Source organism: Myxine glutinosa, chromosome 8 (genome assembly GCF_964187855.1).
Source record: "Myxine glutinosa chromosome 8, kmMyxGlut1.1, whole genome shotgun sequence".
NCBI classification, from domain to species: Eukaryota; Metazoa; Chordata; class Myxini; order Myxiniformes; family Myxinidae; genus Myxine; species Myxine glutinosa.
This window is the reverse complement of record NC_136268.1, coordinates 81,462,369-81,481,821: the sequence shown is the minus strand read 5'-3', so window position 1 is coordinate 81,481,821 and position 19,453 is coordinate 81,462,369. Positions and strand designations below refer to the sequence as shown.

The 19,453-nt window shown below is 43.1% G+C and overlaps 1 protein-coding gene across 3 annotated transcripts in view; it reads right to left on the bottom strand.

Moving 5' to 3' along the window:
• Window positions 1-19,453, bottom strand: part of LOC137432635 (uncharacterized) — a 76,980-nt gene that overhangs the window by 20,427 nt on the left and 37,100 nt on the right. For all 3 annotated transcript variants that reach the window (XM_068124719.2, XM_068124720.2, XM_068124721.2), the window contains 3 exons: window positions 9,008-9,111; window positions 7,386-7,559; window positions 3,674-3,770 (listed from right to left, as the gene is read on the bottom strand). In XM_068124719.2, coding sequence (XP_067980820.2) covers window positions 3,674-3,770; window positions 7,386-7,559; window positions 9,008-9,111 — 375 coding nt within the window. The remainder of the gene's footprint in view (window positions 1-3,673; window positions 3,771-7,385; window positions 7,560-9,007; window positions 9,112-19,453) is intronic.

Genomic DNA, 19,453 nt, shown 5'->3' with positions numbered 1-19,453 from the left:
AGCCCACAGACAGGCATTCGATGTGGTATGTGATGCCATTGAAAGGGATGTGTTAATGGCCAAGAAGATAATGAAACTATCCGACCTGAGGCAAATGTATGTCATTAACCTGCAAACCAGCAAATATGCGAATCCTGACTACCGAGCCAGCAAACTAAAACTGAAGCTTGAAAACCACGAGCCTTTCAGGGAGAGACTATCATTCTGTGATCTGGGAAAGTCCTACATAATATTCAGCACTGCAATTGACGTCCAGACAGCAGTGAAACAAGCCTTCAAATTGGGATCAAGAGATATGATTGAGAGTGCAGGTCACATGACAGACAGCGGACAGGACACTAAGCATCGTGAGGTACGTCCCAGAGAGGTGAGAAAAGGAGAGAGGTTGGTGAAGAAGACCATGGATGCGGTATGCAGTTTCCTGAATCCATTCACGGTAGACACAAAGGACCAGCTGTTGATTCTATCGTCAGGCGGTGCAGCCTCTGATGATGTTGCTGCAGATGTTCTGAAGGCTGAAGCCATCGGTCAACAAGCTCATGATAAATTTGTTGAGGTCCGACTGAAAACTGGCGAAGATTTTTTTGAACCAGTAAAACGACTCAATCTCAAAACTCTGAACAACATGAACAAAAGTTCCAAGACCAAGACATCAAAGAACAAAGTCACCCAGTTCAAGCACCAGGGAAACGTTGCATTTCAGCTTTTGCTGAAATCGCAAAATCAAGGGCTACAACTTGACCTAAAGGAACTGATGTCATACCCATTAACTCCAGTACCATACAGCTTGGCGACCGGAGATGGGTACCTAGCAAAGACAGACAAGGCAAAGGCATTCCAGCTCCTGACCAAGGACTGTACTGACATCACTGTACCACAGGCAAGGGTCACCCTGACAGTGTATGACGGAAATGCCACCTTCTACTATCTAAAAGACATTCCTAACAACTTCAGCCAGATCTGTTCCAAGGTCTTTGACATCATCAGTAAGACAGGAGATGTGGTGTTCAGCACAGATCAATACCTACCTGGATCAGTGAAGTCGATGGAGAGGCGACGTCGCGGCTGTGGAGAAAAGTTGATTCTAAAAGGAGAAGCTACAAAGAAACCGCAAGATTGGAAAATGTTTCTCTCGAACGACGAGAATAAAATCCAGTTCATCCGACTGCTACTCAGGCTCTGGAACAGTGACCAGTATGCTTCTCGGTGCCATGGTCGAAAAGTGATCTTGATATGTGAAGGGAAGGCATACCAACTCACATCCACAGATGGTCAGACAACAAATGCCAAAGAGTTGCCTCAGCTGGAATCGTCTCAAGAAGAAACAGACTCGCGCGTGATATTATACGTAAACTACGCCAGGAGCCAGAAATATGAGTTTGTTCGAGTGAAGAGCCCAGACTCGGATGTATTCTTCATCTTACTGCACTACGCCGCATCGATAAACGACATAAAGATACTGTTTGACACAGGCACAGGAAACAAGCAGAGGCTAATAAACGTCAGTAAACTCGCAGCAGACTTCGGCCAAGAGAAGAGTACTGCTCTTATGGCACTTCACGCCTACAGCGGTTGTGACAGCACTAGCGCTTTCCGAGGGATTGGAAAAATCAAACCTGTTAAAACGCTGCTTCGTCTGCCGCAATACATCCCTATTCTCAACAAGCTTGGAGATACGTGGGATGTGCCAGAAGAGCTGAACAATCAACGAGACAGCTTCACATGTGCCATGTATGGAAGAGGAAAGGTATCACACGTTGATGATCTGCGACTCCTGAGAATAAATGAGCTATGTGCCAAGGAGAATCGTCACCTACCCTCAGGCAATGTAGACATGGCCAATATTCCACCATGTATGAGGAGCCTCACACAGCACATCCGAAGGGTCAACCACCAAGTGGGAATTTGGAAGAGAGCTCACGTTCCTCGACCAAGGATTCCCAAAGCAAGTCCAGGCCATGGCTGGGAAGAGGAGAAAGGCTGCCTGGATCCTCTCTGGTATGATGGAGACATGCTTCCGCGTGAGCTGGCTGATATAGCTCAGGTCATGTCAGACGACGATGAGAGTGATGATGAATCAGGTGATGAAACACCTGATGATATGGATCGTGTTTTGTACAGTGATACCGATGAAAGTGACAGTGACGATGACTGATCATGATGGACATATGCCATTCGTGCAAGCAAGCCAACTTGACTGCACTCATGCAGTGTTTGACTTTTGTTGATAATTAACAAAATGCAATTGTTTGTTTGTGTTCTTTTGAGAGTGGATACTTGTATTATATGATATAATGTGGTTAACTGAGTGTACGACATACATATGTAATTGTAAGGATAAAACTGACTGTTAATATTATTATGATATCTGTTGTTGAGCAATAATGTTTGGTTTATCATCAAAATATTCGATACTAAAAAATTTTTCAATGGGATGTTAAAATTTAGTTTCAAATAAGAAATATTTTTACTTTTACAGTAAATATTCGAGCATTACATTGTTACTGTTCTGTGGAAGGTGTTTGACCCAGTGTATGAATATTAATATGATGATATTAAAAACTACTGTGATTAATAAACAAGTTTTTCTTGTTTAATATGTTAATAAGATGGCAGTATGATTATGATATTCGATTATGAATGACATTTATAAGTGTAATAGGCAGTTCTTTTGAATATAGACAAAGACTGTTACCGAGATTATATGATTCATGGTTCCCGCGAAACAGGTAGTATCTTTGACACGCTGTATAAAAAAGAGAATTGAAGCTATGGGGATGTATCTGGTATCAAATTAAAGCTGATATACAGGAGAAAGCCAATAAAATATATATGTAAGCATATCAGGTGTAATGTGTTCATATTATGTGTGTAAGATGAAATAGTACGGTCGATACCGAATTATGTTACGTTAAAGTGGGGTACTGCTATTCAGCACTAGTTATGACCATTAAGGTACCATTATAAGTAATGTGTCAATATTCTATGATGATCAGTAGATGAACAGCTTTCTTTTGGTATATAACTTTTTATTCTGAGTTAATATTAGCAGGCACAAATACCAAAAGAACACGTGTGTCGAATATGGCGCAACGCGGATTTAAAAATATGCTGTTTTGAGGGTACCATCCAATATAGGTACCAAATGGGTAGTGAGTCCAAGTTTATTTACTGTTACCAGTTGATTTCCACCCCAGGACACCCCAATGGTTCAGAAAAACCCAGGGTCGGAGAGTTGTGGGGGGGGGGTGCAGATGGACCATACCTGGCCCGGAGCCTATATGCTCAATTGTTTAAGTTGTTCAAGCATTACTGTATCGGGTAATTACCATGAATTCGGTACAATCAGGGTCATGTTAAAGTCTCTCAATTCGGGAATGTTTGACGAACTCAAATCTAACAATCCTTGCCTATTTAAACTCTGACCAAATGTGGCACGAAGAGCTAAGCTGCTTATGCCTAAAGCTGAGCTTATGTGGGTTAGCTTTCATTTCATGGAGTTAGATCTCCAAACCTTCTACGCGGTTCATTTGCTTATTGTTATTAATGCATTGTGATGTTTGTTCGGGGTAGAAAAGGTCACAAAGAGCCATCGGGCATAATAGTTGGTGATAAGTGACCGTTGATAAGGAATCGACAGAAAGGAAGACCTCAGGTTTGAGTGGGAACACACCGTCCTTGATGGCAGGATCTCCGTTTAGCTGTGGTACCCTGGTCTCCGGTGACGAGGGGTTGTCGTAGTTGGCAGAGCATGAGGCCAGGCTGATAACCTGTTTGATAACAAAGACGGCAGGTATAAAATGTCGTGGTTTAGCCACGTTGAACATCGAGCATTGAATCACCTTTTTAGTGCTTATTGTATTCAACGACTGAGGCTTATGAACAGGCTTTAGGCTTGCAGTAAATTGAATCCGAGAAAGGTATCTTGAGATTCCTTGAAATTACAAACATGAGGACAGCTAATGCCATATTGGCGACGATGCCGACGACTGTGGTGCAGGCTTTTATTTGATTGTTTTATTTGAACTTTGTTAAAAACCTAAAATGGATTCTAACATGGTTCCGCAAGTTATACCACCAGCAGACAAAAAAAGATCTGACGGCAAAACAAATGCGAGAAAAATAAGTACATAATAATAGAGAAAGCTCATGAGGGTCGGGTTAGTCCTGTTTTGCTTTTTTCTCTGTAAAGTGGTTAAACCGGAGTGTGTAGTGCTTATTTGACCTCCTGTAGTTAAGTGGACGGCATGAGATTGTGTTGAAATTCCGGACAAATCCAAATATTCTAAAAACAACAATCACAACCTTAAATTACCGAAGTGCAATGTCATGATATAATTTGCCTCATTTGCACAAAATGAGCCGAGTCGGCCTGTTTTAACATTCCAGTATGAGCGCTCAGCTCGGGATGTTTAACCAGGCTCAATGGTGTAATGTCTAGGGCAGGAATTATTAACCTATTCAGGGGCGGATCCAAGAATTTCAAGAAGGGGGGTGCATGAAACTATAGCGCTGGGGGGGGGGGTAAAGTGGGGGGTCTGGGGGTCCACCCCCAGGAAATTTAAAAAAAAGATCGTCAGAAACGGCATTTCGTGCGTTCTTGGAAGTTTCTGCAGTTCCTTGTGTTCTTCCCTGGTCCAACAGTTCAGCAGATTCGCACCGCCTGCACCCTCAACCTGGATCTAAGGGGGGGTGCGCACCCCCTGCACCCCCCCCCCCCGGATCCACCCCTGCTATTTACCATAGTGGGCCACGCTTGCAGCTCTCGATGTGTTATGTGGGCCACACCCAAACATACCTCCCGTGTATTCATTTTTAAATTCTTGTCTGACAATAATGCAATAAACCAATATTCTGTAATACCTCTAACCCTATAAATAACCAATTTCAAGATGCAATTTGAACATTTACAATATGCAGGACTTTTTGTGTGAGACACTTGTACCCACATTTTTTAGAGCATGTTCATTGGTTACTTGATTTCTGGTTCAGAAAAAAACTTGGGATCTTCTTCTTTTTTTTTTACTGTCATTTGGGCCGGAGCAGTGTGCTGATTGGGCCACAGGTTGAGAACCATTGGGGTAGAGCGTCCGCCCTGAGTCTGGGAAGTCAGCAGTTTGATCCATTGCCAAGTCGCACCAAAGACTTTTAAAATGATACTTGCTGCTTCTTCGATGCTTACCATTTAAAAGCACGGACTTCTTCTTCTTTAATAACCACAATTATTCCCACGTTCTTGTGAGGTTGGATTGGGCGAGCTTTGCCCAAGTCTTTCACAAACTGGCTGGCCAGCCCTGATGTTCGACTAAAGTTAGGGCAGGAATTTGGACTTTGTTCATGGTGGCGGCGATAGCTCGACTACTCGTCACGAAGAACACCGGGATATTTAACATCCACCAACTAATGCCAGCAGACCATTAACATCCAGACGGCACACACCTTGATGAATCATAAGTCTGTGAAACACTGGGATGACAGTTTATAGTTGCGTCACGATTCAGACCGAGGCTCATCAAAATGAGAAATGTTTTGTGTTCGGGAAATTTAAAGAAAAGAGGGGGGATATTGTAAAGGATTGTTAAAAAAAAAAAAAAAAAAAAAAAGTCACTGGAAGGAAAAACACGTCAAACAACACAGGGGATAATTGACAGCCTCAGCAATTGGAAAGAAAGGAAAAGTTACAAGAACACGTCTTGTGAACTCAACCAGGGTTCGAACCGCCGACCTGAGTTTAACATGTCATCAACCTCTCAGTGCTCATCTCAATTCTTTCATTCTCACCTGTGGAACCGTCGTCCTGCGCCTGTTGTCTCAAGCTATTCCATACATGATTTCTGCTCTTACAATAACTTCAATAACCTGTATCAAAAGGCTCGTTCCACAAATTTCTTCAAAAACGTGCAACTTCAGAGTTTTGCCTCGCTGTTTCCAGATTGTAAGTTTTATACTTTATAACACACTAACAAGTTAGTTGCCTGGGCCGCAGGGGATTCTATATGGGGTCAGGATGGGGCTGGCAAAAATGCAAATGCCGTCTTCTGTCATCGAGCCGGCACCCTGGGAGCAACAATTCACATTTATTGCCACGTCTGATGCAATTTAAAATGACATAATGGCGGCGAGGTGCTCCGATTGAAACTGTTTGTTTGATATTTGTAGCTTTTTATGTCTGTCCAAGGGTCTGTAATAAAAATTTGTATTGATGCCAAAGCCAGTAACCAATTACAAATTAATAATAGGATGATGTCATCAGCCAGTATAAGCAACCATTGAAACGCCAATCAGAATTGCTCGACCCTCACTTTCCATATGGCTTTAGAAAGACTCAATTCGTACTTGAACTAAGAAAGGACCCAGAAAAAATGACAATCTGCTGAATTACGTCACTTTCTGTATAATCGATCAAAATGTTGCATACCATTTCCAAATTGTTTTGTGACATCTTTACCGTACAGGATTACAAACGAGAACGACACTCGGCAGAGCGCATACCTCTGCCAGGTTGAAAAGTTTACGGTTTGTATCCCACTGATAGGCCGGATCTGGATTCGGACCTGAACCAAAATCGAATCGGCTTGTTCTTGCCACCTAACCAACTCATCCACCAAGTTTAGTCATAATACGTCCACACCTTTTTAAAATACCATGTTATTTATAGCTTTTTGCCCGGTCTCTCAATGGTCAAGAATCACTTAAAATATTAAATAATCCTCGTATCCGAATCCATATTCAGATCTTCACCAAAATCGAATCAATTCGGTCTTGTGACACGCACAACCTGTCCACCAAGTTTTGTCCGAATCTGTCCACAACCTTTTGGGATATCGTGCTATATATCGGTTTTAGCCCCATCACTCAATGGTGAAAAATCACTTTAAAAATTCTCTGATCCAGATCCGGATTTGAATCTTCACCAAAATTGAATCAATTCTTCCTTTGTCACATACGCAACTTCTCCACCAAGTTTCATCTGAATCCATCCGCAACATTTTGAGATATTTTGTTCACAGAGAAACAGGCAGACAGACAGGGGTGAAAACAAAACCTTCATGCACCTCCCGGTGGCGGAGGTAATAAATGACACATTCAGCTTAACACACTTTATAATTGATCAGCTTCATAACAACTTTTGCAATGCAATGCTTAGCCAGTTCAATTTGAATTTGCAGGAGATTGAACCTGAGACAGATACCCCCCCCCTTCAGTAAGTGTACCGTGACCATTATTTACCCTGTCATCACATCCAAGAAATGCAATCCTCAGGTCCAAAGATGGGACGGCACAGAGCCGTACAAAAACAAAAGAAAGCACTACAATGAACAATTTGACACTGTGAAACGTGATCCTCAAATGGCAAACTCATTGCCCTGAAATCCGCAACTTACCCCAATGACTTGTGGAGTGAGTCTTGCTGCCTGGGGTTCCTTAGGAGTATCTGCAGACCAACCTCGTCTCTGTGCGAACTCCAGCAACAGGGCGGCCTCGGCCTGGGAGGTTGACTCGGGACTCCGGGGAGAAACCGAGCCCGTCTCGTGCACTACGTTCGTCCCAACCATACTCTGTAGGGCAATGTGAAACAAACATTTTGACTTGTTCAAAACAACGGAGAAAGATGTAAAGAACATGAATGCAAAATAAACTAGAATGTGCCATAAGAGGTCATGGCTGTTTTGTAATTTGATGTACCTGATGATGGGGAGACGATGCTTTCGTTAGGGTGTATGTTGGTATTTGTGTAGCTTTGTGGGTAGCTCCTTTTCATGAGATATGATCCAAAACTAATGAGAATATCACTCGGTATCATGACAATTATTTGTAAGAGTGTGGTGTGTTTTTATGCTCTTTAACATGTTCCTTTTTATTCGGTAATTTTCAACCCTGAACCAAAGTCGAATCGGCTTGTTATTGTCGCCTACCCAACTCATCTACCTAGTTTTGTCATAATCCGTCCACAACTTTTTGAAATACCATGCTATATATCGTTTTTGGACCCATCACTCAATGATGAAAAATTACTTAAGAATTAAAAAATTCTTGTATCCGGATCCATGTTCAGGTCTTCACCAAAATCGAATCAATTAGTCCTTGTCACACACACAACCTGCTCACCAAGTTTTGTCTGAATCCGTCCACAACTTTGAGATATCGTGCTATGATTTGGTTTTAGCCCGATCACTCAAAGTTGAAGAATCACGAAAAAAAATTCTCTCATCCGGATCTGGATGGGCATCTTCACCAAAATGAAATAAATTCTTCCGTGTCACACACCAAACCTGTCCACCAAGTTTTGTCCGAATCCGTCCACAACATTTTGAGATATAGTGCTATATATTGTTTTTGCCCTATTTCTCAATGGTGAAGAATCACTTTTAAAATTCTCGGATCCAGATCCGGATCATCACCAAAATCTAATAATTTTGTCCGTGCCACATATCTAACCTCACCACCAAAGTTTGTCTGAATCCAACCACAACTTTTGGAGATATCTTGTTCACAGACAAACAGACAACCAAATAAACGGACAGGGGTGAAAATGTAAAAAAAAAAATATAATAATAAAGGTGATGACCTTTGACCTTTTGAACCCAAAATCGGATCCATTCATCTTTCTATTGCAATCCATACTTGTAGCAAGTTTGGTTGAAAGTTATTCAGTGTTTCACCAATTATCGTGGTAACAAAAAAATCCAATAACAGACAGACAGACCCAAAAAAAACATGATTTCTCACGAGATATGACAGAAATCTGATGAGAATCTCACTGGATATCGAAACAATTATTTGTCAGGCTGGATGTGTTTCTAAGCTGTTTAACATGTTCCTTTTCATTCGGTAATTTTCAACTTTTAAGCGTTTCGTAATCTTCCAATTTAAATAAAGCTTGCACTCGTTTGTGAACACGTCAATTCATGCTTGTTTATGAAAATCACATGTGTGAAAAGCAATGTGTACATGACACTAAACATGGAAGATGATTTCTAAGATAGTGGCAGACATGTGCACACACCTCCTGGCTGTTTCCCCATTTGTCCTGTTGTTGCCCTGCTGTAGACATGATGACAAAGGTGCCCTGTTCACCACCCCAGGCCGCAGCAACAGGTTCTGCTCCATCTGCAATCAGAGGAATGTCAAAGTAGTGGTGGAATGAATGATCGTTTTAAGGCCATTTTCCCCGCTAGAGCGGGGGTTAGCCTTGCGGGCCCCATGACAATCATGGTTCCCTGTTTGAGGCAATGTTTTTATGGCCGGATGCCCTTCCTAACGCATTCAAAGTAGTGGTGGCAATGTTCAAATTCCATTAGCCACCAGAACAGTCTCACCTTTACAGTTATGTAAACTCAATTTGCACAAAACACCTTTTTTCTATTTCCTAGTATATATTTTCAACTATATAACCTAAGACCAGACAACTTGATTTAAAATTCATCACATGGCCATTGTTAAAAAGAAGAAAGTTGAGAAAATGAAGATTATGTGGAGTTTCAACGATTCACTTCAATATACAATATTGAATAACATGATTAACCATTTTTATGTGGCTGACGTTGGCTAACCATGGCTATAGGCAGCACCATCCTTTGGGAGGAACACGGCTAACTATTTAGAATTTCACAATGATGGTTGAGAAAGATTTGAGCAAAACAAAAATGCCATAAAATATGATTATAGTATTACAATAGTTTATTAATTGGTTGTATAAATTTTATTAGCTCGCACCCGGACGGCAGGCCATTTTGGGTGCTGTCAGTCCGTGCGTCCATCCGGAGCCTCGACTCGAAAATGACTGGATGCATTTCATTCCTATTCGGCACATTCATGCAATAACATCTGGGCATCAGGCACATCAAGTGATTTTGGTATCGGAGCCAAAAGTCATGTGACACTATTTTATTTCCAAATGTTTGGAGTAAATAAATAAACATTAACAGGAGAGAATAGTACAGGTTTGGATTTGCTTTAGGGAACCATTATTTTTTTTTACTTTTCCATCTCCACCACCGAACAACCTTGGATTATTTATTTATATACACCTTACCATCACCTCTACCAACATACCATCTTGAATGATTTATTTATATACACCTTACCATCACTACCAACACACAACCTTCGATTTATTTATACACATCTCGTCTACCGACATTTCACCTTTAATTATTTATTTGTATTCCTTTTACCATTCTACAAATTGCATTTCACCTTGAATTAATTATTTACTTATTTATACACTACCATCTCCACTACCAACACACAACTTTTATTTATTGTTTGTACAAGCTACCATCATGGCTACAGCCATACCATTATTAATTATTTATATATTTACATACACTTTACCATCTCCACGACCTACATCCCACATTTTATTTATTTATATACACTTTACTATCACCGCTACCTACAGGGTGGCCTGAAAGTCGCTTTACCCCTCCCCAGTAAAACATTCGGTCTTAAACAATTAATTTACAGGTTTTATTGTGCAGCACTTATAATAATTAATCAGTCGTTGTATCTGCATGCGTTCCATCATTCCCCTGAGTCAGTGTTGCCGCATACCACAGCACAGAAGGGAGGGAGGTAAGAGAAATTTAGCAGCAGTAAAGGCACCTCAAATTACTTATTTAGTTAATCATTTAAATGTAAAGTCGACATGTCCCATTTCAAAGTGTGCTTGGGGGTTGCGTCCTTCGTGATTTTGTATCCTGTTGTTTTTCCGCTTGCATTCCAGGTTTTGTGTGACCAGGTTGGTTGTAAAATGGAAGCAGCAAAATTTGAAGACAGCATTACATAAATTCACAAGGGTTCAGGATTTGTAGAAAAATTTCAGAATTATTATTCAAAAATCTTTAAATGCATTAAAGAAAATTTTGTACTTTTAAATTAATTATATCCTTATACCATGGTCCACTAATCACACAACATTGAAGAAATGATATGATACCAGGAATTAAGCAAAATTTAAATTTAATTTAATGTCAGCATCAAGTTCCCAGCAAGGGATAAATTCCAAACTTTTATAATTAAAACAACCCCCCGATTTGATATCATTTTACATCACCGGTTCCTTTCACATCAATGCACGTCCGCTCTCTTTTTAAACACATAATTCCTCAGAAAGTACAATAAATCTGATCAAACATCAAGAAAACTTTCTCCTCTCCCTATACAGCAAGCTTGTGTTACAAGAAGCCAGTGGCTGAACAAAACTATAAAAAGACAAGTTGAATGTCTTCCCTTTGTATTAGGCTTAGACAGCCACTACATAAAAATTACTGAGCAGTTCACTAAGGTTGCATTTGCAATGGTTCATCTTTCTCATTCGGATGAAATGTGAAAAATTAAATGGACGACCAGATAAGTTAATTTAATTTTTGAAAGTTGAATTGAATTTCTCTTTCAAGAAGTTTTACATTTATTCTAAGTTGTCAAATTCTCATGGTGCAGAGGAACTGAACCATGATAAAAGGACATACTGAAGCGCGGATGCTTCGCGTTTGTCCAATATTGTAGCAAACAAGAGCTGAGGGATATCATCATCTACAAAAGGATGCAAATTTTTCAAATCTATATTTCACTCTTATGAAGGTCTTCAATTTCAAAGCAATACAAATGTTTAATTCTTTGAAGATCATAGGAGAGAGGTCTCGTGAGAAAGTTCAGATTTTAAATAATGGCTTTAGCTGTGCTATCCTCACCAAGCTTCATTCCTGGTAAACACATTGTTGATAAAATAGTGGGTTACAGCAAATTCCATGAGGCCGTGTGAAACTGATAAGTCGTAAGAAAGTAGCTAATCTGCAGGGTTTAAATGTTACAAATAGAGGCTAATAAAATTTGCTCAGGGCAAAACAAGGCAGACGGGTTTCTAGAGCGGCTCGGCCAAGTGGCAACGTTCTGGGAAATGAGCAAGAACGAGGGTTGCTCACCGGGTGGATCATAACAAAGAATGCTTTCCTGTGAGATATTCACCTAACTTGCCATCTTACAACTTTGGAGGTGCAGTGCTAAATGGCATTTGGCAGAACACGTCGACATAAACAAATAGTTTGGGTGTCTCTATCAGATAGTAGAATGAATTACAATATATACATACGGAAGGCCAACCATGAAAAAGTTATATTTTATGGAAAACGGTGTCAAAACAGTGACTCATCCTGCGGTGTCATCAACTCGAACTTGCTTTTGAACAAGGTGGTCTTTCAGGTTAGTGGGAATAAGCACGAGCTGCTGAATGACAGATCTAGACAGACAATAAAGTAATGTTCTCCGGTTAAACCAAAGTGGCTTACAAAAACCTAAATCTCCTCTTTCCCTCTTCCCAGCGACCTGGCATTCCTCAAACGTCTCTGCCCTCCTCCACACTCTGCAATGTTGACAGAAGTGTCAGATAATCTCGATGGGGTCCGTGCCACCTCTGCCAACCAACAGTAGCTGCCAAATACCAGCTTTGAGGCCAAGTATGGAGAAACATTCTTTTCAAAGTACAAAGCCACAGTAGGAGAAAAGTTTGCTTGTCTTAATCTGACCTGGTTAATAATTGTACACAGAAAAAAAGGATTTGCTTTGCAAATACCAATCATTGCTTCACTTTGCCAAACTATGATGATGATAATATTCCACACCACACGCAAGTTGATCTACCTTGCAAACCTTTTCTTACAAGATAGGTCAATTGCTGGTTATGGCTGTTCACAAACCCCAGATAAAGGGTTCATCTTATAACTCAAGTTCGACTTAAAAGTATCATTCGTATAATTGCATCATATATAATATGTATATGTACAGTTTACTTTATTTGAAAAAATATAGATACATGTTTAAAACTAGAACAGCACTCGGTGGAGTTCATATCTCCGCCAAGCTGAACAGTTTACATTTTGGATCCCACTGATAGGCCGGATCTGCATCCGGACTATTATTCCTTGCCGCACATCAAAAAACATCTACCTAACTCATCCACCAAGTTTAGTCCGAATCCGTCCACACCTTTTGAGATATCGTGCTATATATCGTTTTTGGCCCTATCTATCAATGGTGAAGAATCGCTTTGAAAAACTCTAGTATTTGGATCGGGATTTGGATCTTCACCAAAATATAATCATTTGTCCTTGTCCACCATATTTCATTCAATCATTTCATCCACACACCCAACCTGTCCATCATATTTCATTCAAATCTGTCCATAACTTTCAGATATCCTACTCAAAAACAGACAGGTGTGAAAACACAACCTCTATCCACCTTCAGAGTCACAGGTAAACAACATTTAAACATATAAAAGCTTTTATTTATGTTTTTTCCCAAATCGAATGCTCTCTGAGGGAAGCGTCTTGAAATACCTTGACAACTGGTACAAATTGTATGGTCCACCAGGTCTTTGTCTAAACCTGTTCAAGGTGAATGGAAGGTGAGGAGCTCAGTATGCTAATAGTAATTGCGCAAATTTCTGTTACTAGTAGCAGACGAGAAATGTGTATCCAACCACTAGGTGAGAGAGGATGAATGAGCCACAACATGTACCAATGGATGAGTCCAGTATGCTGTGAACAAAGCTTGATCTAGAAGTTAGTGGTCATAATGCTGTTAATTCATGGAAAATTAGGTCAGATAATTGTCTGTAGCAAAAGCTTTGCCTTTACTTGGCCACCTTTGCAATTGCTTTCTTCTTTGTGGTCAAATGAACTGTCTTCGTGATTTTTTTTTTGAACAATGGGAAATAGTTAAACATGGAGATTCCATCATTGCAGAAAAACATTATGCCTTCATAGATACTTGCATATCCAAGTTCATTTCTCAGAAGCATGATATTGCAGTGAAAAGGTCCAGCAACCACACGCAGATGGTGTCTTCCCTCCCTCAATTACATTCTCATACTGGTGCAATGTTTCCCCATTTATAATATTTGATTTGAATTGTTACCTATTTCTAATCTTTTCTTCACAAGATGCATCAGATTGGAGAATGGAGTAAAAAATTATATGCATAGAAGATAAATCAATATTTTTTTAATGACCCTTACAATGAAACAATGAAATTAAATAACCATGCAATGCAATGAAAATCAAGAAGATGGACGTTGAAAGCTGAAGCAAAAATTAACCTGAGTGCACCACGGCAATGATGGGCCAAATGGCCGAATTTCCTTGTTTGAGGTCAGACATACAAACACACACACACACACACACACATGCAAATAATTGCTTTGTGGAGGGGGGGGGGGTGGAGCCCATTACCTGAACCTGGGTAGGTACCGCCAGCACATATGTAAAATTTGGTGGAGATTAGCCCAGCCATTATTTTCTATGATTGTCAGACCTCCACAATTATTCAGATAGTTAATTTCCTTGCTGGGGGAGGGGGGGGTTATTTAGGTTTTTTTCTGTGTACTGTGTGCATTTTTCTGGATACATCATAGTTTTTCTGTGTACAAACGCACAAGAAAAAAGAAATAACGTAGAAAAAAAAACTAAAATATAAAAAATATAAAGGTACTCACAACCCATATAACTCCCAACTCCTTTCCCAGCCCACCCAACCCCTCTCCCTCCTCTCAAACATGATTAATCCCAAACGGTAGAAAAGATAATGGTTTTAGATTGGGGACAATCTGAGATGGTGGTGAACAGCTCTCTTGAAGACGTGGAGGGAAGAATGAGAATGAAGAGAATGTGGAAGTTCGTTCCACAGCCGGGAAAATAGAGGAACAAATGAGTGGAGATGAGCAAAGATCCTGGATTTAGATAATGTCACCAGAAGGGGGTTGATGGTGGGCTGTGTTAGCCCTGCAGAAATGTTGGGATTGAGGGGGGCAAAGCACGGAAAGAGCAGAGGGTGCAAGATCAGAAGGGAGGCGGTAGAAGACAGAGAGACCACAACCTGTCGATGATGGCAAAGTGATAGACCATTGACTCCTCTAAAGCACGGGAGATGCCAATAATCTTGGGAGCATTGGTTTCCATGGCGTCAAGCTAAGCAAGGTCTGAGGCAGGGGAGACAGCCTAGAGGGGGGAGCAGTACTTCATCAAGCTGTGGATGAAAGCCTTGTAGGTGGATACGGGTTCAGGTATGCCAAGGAAGGACTTTATATGATGGAGGATGCCCAGTCGGCGACTGACTTTAGAGGGCAACTTTGAAATGTGGTTCGTCTTAAAAAAAAAAAAAAGGCTCAAATATATAAATATATAATATAAAAAATAGTGAGACCCAGGAGTTTGAATGCCTGAACTTCCTCAAAAGGATTGTTAACTAAGTCAATGGGGGCGAGGGGAGGAGGGGTTGCCAGACGGTCCTTTCAGAGAGAGATAGTGAGAGTGTGAGATTTGTCACTAATGAAAAACACATTCCAAGTGTTTGAAGATCTTGTGACTTTATTCAAGGTCTGAAGAGAGGGAAGAGGCTGCAGCCTTCGTCTGAAGGATGAGGGATGTCACGGCAGAGCGTGGAGTCATCAGCAAATAGATTAAGGAGATTTTCCAGAGAGTTTCTCTTCGATTCTTTAGACCCTAACTACTATTGGATGTGGGAGCGCAGATGACTGTTACATCCCTTTGATCCACCGCACACAAACACCTTTAGAGTCCTATAAACACCTATATATATTGTTGCGAATATGGAATTTGGCCTCCATATCCGCTTGTAAATATTCCCCTATTTTCTCCAATACTCCCCAACTTTCCCCAATCCCCCATTCCCTAGTCCCATTGCATGTAAATAACAATCAGTAGAGCCGACCTTCCCCTTCTTCCCCCATTAAATGTCGTGCCCAGGTCCACCGCACCACACGTAGACAACTTTCGGACATCTTCCTAGTTATTCTTAATCTATGTCAGTTAAGGCCTCGTTTCCATTAATTATGACTCTTCGTTGCACCAGAATGTGATTATATGGCATCAGTAGTGAGTTTAGGACCTTTCCCATACCTCCTCCCATCTTCTTCCCCAAACAACAACAATAACAACAACTACAACAACAATTACAACTACAACTACGACTACAACAACAGAGGGGCGGGGAGTGTGCGTCCTCACACCGGCTCGGTTACCCGCCATGACCATACGCTCCACGGCGTTACCCCGAAGGGGCTGGCTGTCAGCTCCTCGTCAGGGGCGGAGCCAGTAACCCCCCCCGCACGCACCCAATGAGAAGCAACGTGCCGATTCCACGAGGCGGAGCTAACGAGCCGAGGGCGTGTCACTCCCCGCCGGATATACGCGGCCACGCGCCGGATGTGACGTCAGATGCGCCCCCAGCCTGGAGAGAGAAGTCGCCACCCCTCGAGCGCTGCAATACCTCGACCGCATCTCTTAAACTGGACCGTACGTGATCCTGCCCTGAGCACAGGTGCACCTGGAGCGATCGCTACCCGCTTTCCTGGCCATCAGACCCCGTGTGAGTGAGCCTTGTCCCGTTTATCTGTCGTCTGTTGGGGTTAATATAAGTGTGTTTAAGTGCCCACCTTCCTATGTTTCCCTCTTGTCCCTGTAATCTAAACCTTCCGCATTATTGTAATAACAACCTTTGAGAACCGTATCCCTGGTGTCGTGTCGTATTAATTCCAGCCGTGTGTCTTCTTTTTCCTTCATTGGTCTAGCATAGCGCGATTAGTCAACGTTCGGGCACAATCGGGTAACTTGTGCAGACGTGGTCATACCATAAAACCGCTCGGTAAATAACATCCAAGCCACGTCTGTAACAATTGGTGTCGAGGAGTGGAATTCGAACCCGGGACTAAATTAGTTAGGCCCAAAGTTTGGGAGGGAAAATCGAGCCGGAGCGCGTACGGCGCTCGACCGAATCGATTCGGAGCGCGTTTCCCGCGCGAAATTATAACGGCGAAATTTCAATTTGTTTTACGAAAATAAAAAATAAAAACCGAATTTTGAAAGTCGCGCTATGGCGGATCAAGACAGCTGGGGTCCGGTAAAGGAGAGTGAGGTAGGGTCGATCCAGGACCAAAATGAGGGACAGGAGGAGAGCGAAGCAGTGAGGGCGGCAGGTTCGCAAAATAGCGCCGTCACGCACGAAGAAGCGGGCGCGCAAAATGGCGCCTCGCTGGTCACCGTGCCCGCGACCGAAGTAGCGCCGCTGGGAAGATTGGAACTTTTTTTTATACAAATGACGGCCCTTATGGAAAAGAATAGTGAGCGATTGGAAAACCAAATGGGGGTAATGGGGAACCGGATGGATGCTCAGGGTGAGCGATTGGAGGGCCAAATGAGGGGTACCGGTGAGGGATTAGAAAAGAAATTTGAGGGGTTAGACAACGGGATAAAAGAAGTAAAGAATGGGTTAACGGGGGTAGAAAACAGAATGGCCGCTCAAGAGAATCAGATAGAGGGAGTGAAACATGGGTTAACGGGGGTAGAAAATAGAATGGCTGCCCAGGAGAATCAGATAGAGGGAGTGAAAAATGGGTTAGAGGGGTTAGAAAACAGTATGGAAGGCAAATTGAGGGACATGAGGGACCAAGCGGAAAGGGAAGTTAAACAAATGGAGCAGCAGATAGAGGGGGTCAGAATGGGGGTAGAAACCAAACTGGATGCTCACAGGGAGGAAATGGAGCAGATGAGGGTGGCATCTGGGCAGGAGATGCAAGTGATGGGAGAGGAGATCAGAAGAGGAGTGAGTGAGGAGGTCGGAGGAGTGCGCGAGGAGGTGAGGCACTGTAAGGAGCGCATGGAGAAAGAGGTGAGAAAGGGGACTGTAAAATTGCAAGGTGGTATAGAGGAGTTGACGCTGGGAGTAGAACAACTGACAGTGGGACAAAAGGAGTTGGGGGACCAGGTAAAGAAGAACACAGCGGTAATAGAGGGTTTAAAATCGACACAGAAGGAGATGAAAAAGGACGTAGGGGTAATTAAAAAAGAGTGTCAGATGGTACGTGAGGGACTGACAACGAGGTTGGACGAGGTGATAGAGGTAATGGAGACGAAGGACCGGCAGGTGAGGACGCACCTGGAAACGGTCAAGGTAGCCTTAGAGGATGAGCTTGAGGAGACGTACCGGGGAATAAAAGAGGTGAAGCACAAATTAGAAGAAGTGGAAGAAGGGATGAGCGAAATTAAGAAGCGACGGAGAGGGGATAAGAAAGAGATAAAAGAGGAGATAAAAGAATTGGTCCAAAGTCTGTGTTTGGATCGTGATGATGTGCTCATTAACCGGATGAGGGATTCGCAGGTGATGGAGGAGAAGCGAAGAGGAAGAGGACCCGGTGTAAGTGGTGACCAATATGGTCGTGCGTATGATGCGCCAGGGGATTTAAGAAGCTTGGGGGTCGAGATGGACCCGGGTGTTCGTGAAAGGCCGTTGGTGAGGTGTGCGACAGGTCTGGTGTGCGAAAAAGGAGGTGTGCAAGAAAGTCCGACTCTGGGGTGTGTGAGGAAAAAGTGCGTGCCAAGGAGTGAGTGTGCTGGCGAGAGTGAGTCGGTCGTAGCGCGTGTGCGAGGGGGCACATGGAAGCGCGGTGTGGTGAGTGTTACAGAGGATGTGACGGGAGAGTGTGCGCGAGGAAGGTGTGTGACGGACAGGTGCATGGGGAAAGAGTGCGCTGTCAAAGGCAAGGAAGAATGCACACCTGTGGTGAGTGTTACAGAGGGTGTGACGGGAGAGTGTGCGCGAGGAAGGTGTGTGACGGACAGGTGCATGGGGAAAGAGTGCGCTGTCAAAGGCAAGGAAGAATGCACAGCTGTGGTGAGTGTTACAGAGGGTGTAACGGGAGAGTGTGCGCGAGAAAGGTGTGTGACGGACAGGTGCATGAGGAAAGAGTGTGCTGTCAAGAGTAAGGGTGAGTGCGCTGTCAGGAATGGAGGTGAAAGTAGTGAGAGTGACATGGAGCGTGAGTTAGTTGTGACAGGGGAGCGAGGATGTACACCTGGGATGGAAGGATGCACACCTGGAATGGTAGAGCGTGAGTGGGAATGCACGCTGGAGTTGGTGGTGAGGCACGTGGTTGGGTGTGCGAATGAGAGCACACCTGTGATTGTCACAGAGGAGGTGACCGAGGAGGGGGCGCGAAGAGGTGTATTGGTGAGGTGTGCTACCAACGAGTGTGTGCCAAAGTGTTCGGTGGTCAGGTGTGTGACCAAGGCGGTGAGTGGAATGGGTGTACCTGGGTGTGTAAGGAACGGTACGAGGGGCATGGAAACGGCTGGATGTGTGAGCAAGGAACGGGCTGCGGGATGTAAGCATGCAGGTGAAGCATCGACATTAGACGGGGTAGAGTTTAGAACGACTTATAGCCGAGTCGGGCCCTCGGTGCGTGCCGGGCTTCGCGTGCCGCGAGAACCAGCGGGGATCCGAGCCACGGCGGGTTCGAAAGGACCGCCGTGCGCGATCCACGCTGGGCCTCGCGTGGGACGGCCGCGTCCGTGCTCCACTAGGCGGAGCTGGCAGCCCGATAGGAAGGGTCGTTATGGCGACCACGTTTTGTTGAGACGTGCCGGCAGGTCGAGAT